General features: G+C 31.7%; 1 protein-coding gene across 1 annotated transcript; it reads left to right on the top strand.

Annotated features, from left to right (window-relative positions):
• The first annotated feature begins 1,692 nt into the window (after window positions 1–1,692).
• On the top strand, window positions 1,693–4,030 carry LOC132034147 (uncharacterized). The gene is made up of 2 exons (XM_059424414.1): window positions 1,693–2,336; window positions 2,814–4,030. The coding sequence occupies exons 1-2, from the start codon at window positions 1,977–1,979 to the stop codon at window positions 3,423–3,425; spliced, it is 972 nt and encodes a 323-aa protein (XP_059280397.1). The 5' UTR covers window positions 1,693–1,976; the 3' UTR covers window positions 3,426–4,030.
• Window positions 4,031–5,413: the final 1,383 nt, after the last annotated feature.

Genomic DNA, 5,413 nt, shown 5'->3' with positions numbered 1-5,413 from the left:
TAACAAATTAAAATCAAACAAACAGGATACACAAGAATAGAAAATCATTACCATAATATAGGATTACTAGGTGTTATATACATACAGTAAGAATAATTAAGAAAACACATAAATGACATACATTAATCCTAAAGACACATCCTAGTCACCTTTCTTTGTTAAGGACATTTGATTTTCTCAACTGAAGTGGAAAATTAGGGATACAAAAGCAAAAGAGATCTTATTACAATTGGGTTTTTTTTTTTTTTGCTTAAACTTAATGGGTCTGGACTATTTTAATTTTTTTGGGTAATGTATAAATTTTGGTTCTTCGGTTCGGTTTCATCAAAGTTCGGTTCGGCTATTTCGGTTTCAGTTTTTTGAAAGTGAACACCAAACACCAAACACCGAACCAAACTAGTTCGGTTCGAATCTTTCGATTTCGGTTTCTTGAAGTTTGGTCCCGTTTTTTGATTTTCGATATTTATGCCCAGCCCTATTCTCAAACGGAAGTGAGTCTTTCATAATTTGAATGGTTAGTAGTTAGTGCAGTTTCAAACTCAGTTCGACTACTGCTCCACGAACTGTAAAAGAAAATAAAAAAATTAAATCACAGTTTGTGTACTGGCCAGCGAACTCTAAAAATTTTAAAATTATATTTTTGTTACAGTTCGTGAGTTATTCAACGAACTGTATTTAATTTTTTTTTTTTTTAATTGGTCCAACCACGTTTAACTTTTGCCGTCAAAAGAGGTCATAATTCGTGGATTAGCCAACGAACAACCCATTTCGGCATGTAAAATATTCCACATACCATTTTTGTCTTGGGCTTCAAAAAAGTGCTATTTAGGCGCCTATCTCTTCATATGAACGACTCACTGCCTATTTAGTTACAATCAAGAATTAGAGATCCCGGTCTCCTTCCTTGAAAGCTCATGGTGTTGCGACTATCAACGTAAGTTGCATCGGATCAACATCAGAATTAAAATAAATTGTAAAAGCAATGAAGTAAGCGTATATTTATTGTGTGGTTAATTCACTGGCCCGAACGCTTGAATTTATTCCACCACAAAACAATTGAATATATCGCTTGAATTTATTCCACCACAAAAAAATTGAATATACTTCTACAAGAGTTTTCACTGCTTTTGTTATTTATCTCACCGGTCAATACGACACCCCAGTAGTCAAGACTCCCCAGTTTTGTTGTCTATAAAGGAAGGCGATTGACTTTATTTCTTTTTCGTGAAGGTTTTGGAATATATGATCAGATGCTTTCTCCAGTCAGATATTTCTATCAATTAAATTCTTTTTTCTTCATCGATATATATAACTTAAAATCTTATTATATTTGATTATTTTATGTAGATGGGCAAATAATATAGTAATTCAAGATTAAAGAGAACCACTAAGGCTAGCTCCCACCCTTTCCTCTCTACCCCCTATCCCATATACATATATTATTGTTATACTATGCTCATGCTATCCATAAAGAGTTTTTTTTTTTTTTTAAAGGCATTAAAAGATAAAGGGCACAAAAGGGGAGGGGGAAAAAAGGAAGAAATTGGAAGTGAGCTTAATAGGTTCATGACAGTTTCATGTTTTTTAGTAGTACTAGGTTTTTTTTTTTTTTTTTTTTTCATGTTTCATTATATCACACTCTGTTTGTTTTAGTAGAAAGATAAGTTTTTTTTCACTTGGGTATTTTTTTTTTCTTGCAAAAAAATAAATAAAGTCTTCTTCTTTTGTTTAGCTTCCTTTCTGCCCATTAAACATTGAAAATGGCAGATTAGAAATCATCGTTTCCCCTCCAAAGGAAACACTCATCATTGCTCCCAACAATTCTTTTCCTACCTTAGAAACCTGAGCTTCTAAGAATACTTTCATTCCCTTTCTTTTTATTCTTAAACAATATAAATATAACTCTCTTCATAATCTTTTTTCTCCCTCTTCTCTCAAAGTCTATTAATTACTATTCCAAAAGAGATCCTTTCTTTATGATGGATCCTTCTTCTACAAACTCTGTGAATGGATTTTACTCTTTTCTAACAAGAGGGATTGATGATCTTGAAAGAGTTTTCTTGTCTAACAACTTCATGTCTATTCAATTCCTTCAAAGGGTACTTTCCCTTTTGAGATCTTTCCATACACAGTTAACACTTCTTGTCCAAAAACTTCACTTGCCTGTTGGTGAAAAGTGGCTTGATGAATACATGGATGAAAGTTCTAAGCTTTGGGAAGTTTGTCATGTTCTTAAAACTGGTATTTCTGTCATGGAGAATTACTATTCTGCTGGTTTTAACCTCACTTCTAATCTTGATACGCATCCCCACCTCAGCCCTCAATTCTCTAGACAGGTACAATTTCTCTTCTCTTGGGTATTTTCTTGATTTCCTATACACTACTAAAAGAAATAGGAATTAGCTACAGACAAATTCAGTAGCTAAATAGAAAAATCTGTTGCTAAGGATTATCAAAAATTTCTGTTAGTTACGAGCAATTTTGCGATGGATACAATTTATCTTTTGGTGTAATTACATTGTATACACAAACAATACATAAATACACATATAATATACATAATCGCGTATAGATTTTGTATATATTTTGGCTAGTGCCCCTAATTTATTATCTTGATTTCTTATAGAAACAGGAATTAGCTATGGACAAATTATATAGCTAAACAAAAAATTCTATCACTAATCCAATTTAGAAACAGATTAGCTACGGATTATCAAACACTTTTGTTAGCTACGAGCAATTTAGGGATGAAGTTCGTAGCTAATTCCAGTTTTTTTAATACTTGTATTGATTTTCTTGATATTACCTCACAGGTGATTAGAGCAATAACAGGGTGCAGAAGAGAAGCAGTGGGATTAGAGGAAGAGAACAGAGCATTAATGGAAACAAGAGTTGAGCCACTTTCATCATTAAGGTTTGATGAAGTTGTTTCAGTTGAATCAAAGCTAAATGGATTCAATGGATTTAGAGGAGTTCTATATGCAATGAGGAATGTTAGTTCACTTTTGCTAATGATCTTGCTCTATGGATTAGTCTACTGTTGGCCTGAATCATCATCAGAATTTTTAAGAGGAGGTGAATATCAAACAGGTTTGTTTTTTGGATCAAATTTTATGATATCAACTTCAAGATTGCAACAAAGAGTAGCTTCTGAGATTAATAAAAATGGGGTTTTGTTGTATGAGTTTCAAAGATCAAGAGAAGTTATGGATGAACTTAGAGGAGAATTGGAAAAAAGATGTTGTGGAAGTAGTATAGTGGATTGGGAAACAGAAAGTGGAGTAAGGGAAAGAGTTGATAATTTGAAAGGGTATTTTGGGGTTTTGAGATCTGGTACTGAAAATATTATTGGACAATTGGATGATTTTTTTGATGAAATTGTTGAAGGAAGGAAGAAGCTTTCGGATTTCTGCAGCCATAGGTAGAAGAAAAAGCAATGTTTGGGAAGGAAAAAAAAAAATACAAGTAGGGAAATCTGTAGTTGTTGGTTGTACTTTTTGTTGGTTTTAACTTCTTTTTTTTTTTTCTTTACTCTCTTTTAATCTTTTTTCCTTTTAGGATTTTCTTGGGGGTTTATTCCTTTTTCTTTTAATGTGTAATTTGTAAGGTGTTGTAGTTGGTGAGACCCCTGCAAATGTCTTTATTTCAAGAACTCAAAGAAGAAAAAATTTGAAGGAAAAAAGATTGGTGAAACATGATTTATCAACAAATAAACCAAGCATGAGATTCTGTTCTGTTCTTTTAGAGGTCGTTTGGTACACGGTATTAGCTGGGATACCCAAAATTAACTGTGGGATTAATTTTGTATCATGTTTGATAGAAGGTATAAATTTATTCTGGAATAAATTACCTTGTATCAAACAAAGTATAAAATGCATCCCAAACTTAAAGATGGGATATCCCATCTTATCCCATTAATGCTGGAATTATTTTATCCCATCTCCTAGATGTGATAAATTAGTCCCAAGAAATGGATAAATTAGTCCCAAAATTATAATTCTGAAATAATTTTGTCTACATATCAAACGACCCTTAGGGACAAGCACTTACTGTGGCCTGTTTTTATTGATCAAAACACTTCATCACTTTTTAATGGATTTGATCCCATTCAATTTAAACCAAGAATTGTTCATCATTAGTAAAATTAGAAGATCACAAAAAGTAAAAGTAAAAAAGTATGATGAAAATTCTTGAAATGACAAGAAGTAGCTGTAAGGCAGAAGAAGTGTTGTAAAAGAAAAAGAATGGAACCTTCTTTTGTTACTCAACAAAAAGAGACACTATGGGTCAAAACATATGTTTGAGACTTTTTGAAGTATTCGTGAATGTTTATTTATGTTGGGAAAAAGATTTTTTTTTTAAAGGGCAAAGGTGTAAATATACCTTTCAATTTTGCGATTTAGAGCAGATATATTCCTCGTTAAAAAAGTAATGTGTAGATACTCTGCTGTTATAAAATGATGTATAGATACCCCTGCCGTTATAAAATGGTGCAAATATACCTTTTTTGCTAATGAAATGTTTTGTAAAAATCATTTAGCTTATTTTTTAATTAAAAAAATGTCACGTGGCTTTAAAAAAAAGTCTACTCATTTTTCTTGAGTAGACATATTTTTCTAAAGCCACATGGTAATTTTTTTCCTGGTGGGTCAAGTCTGGTATATTTTTTAAAACGAGCCAGACCCGACCCACTAAGAAAAAAAATGAAAATTTTACACAGTATGCCAATTATGGCAAAATATTTGGCCGTTTTAACCCATCTTTTTTTAATTGCCCGCCATAGCCATTTTTTTCCTCTTCAGTTTTTTACTAGTCTTATACATTATTATACACTTTTATACAAAAGTTTATACATTGTCTACAGTAGATGTATAAAGTTATATATTATTGTATAATGTTGTATACTAGTCTTATACATTATTATACACTTTTATATAAGGTGTATGCATTATCTACAGTAGGTGTATAAAGTTGTCTATTGTTGTATAAAGGTGAATATTCAAGTTGGGCTATGAAATGTTGGGCTGTAGGTTTGTAATTTAAAATATGGGCTATGAATATGTAATTTTGACCCATAAATTATTTATAAGTGAAATTTCCCCAAAAAAATTACCATGTGGCTTTAGAAAAATATGTCTACTCAAGAAAAATGGGTAGACTTTTTTTTTAAAGCCATGTGGCATTTTTTTTAATTAAAAAATAAGCTAAATGATTTTTACAAAAAAAATTCGTTAGCAAAAAAGATGCACCATTTCGTAACTGCAGGAATATATATTCACCACTTTCTTAACGAGGGGTATACCTGTTCTAAATCGCAAAGTTGGGGGTATATTTGCACCTTCTCCCTTTTAAAAATAGAAGAGGGATGGTAATGATTCAACTCTTTAAGTGTGATGATGGAGAGTGCTCCTAA

Source organism: Lycium ferocissimum, chromosome 10, assembly GCF_029784015.1.
Source record: "Lycium ferocissimum isolate CSIRO_LF1 chromosome 10, AGI_CSIRO_Lferr_CH_V1, whole genome shotgun sequence".
NCBI lineage: Eukaryota > Viridiplantae > Streptophyta > Magnoliopsida > Solanales > Solanaceae > Lycium > Lycium ferocissimum.
Note: the sequence above shows the minus strand (reverse complement) of the source record. Positions and strands in the feature narration are given on the sequence as shown.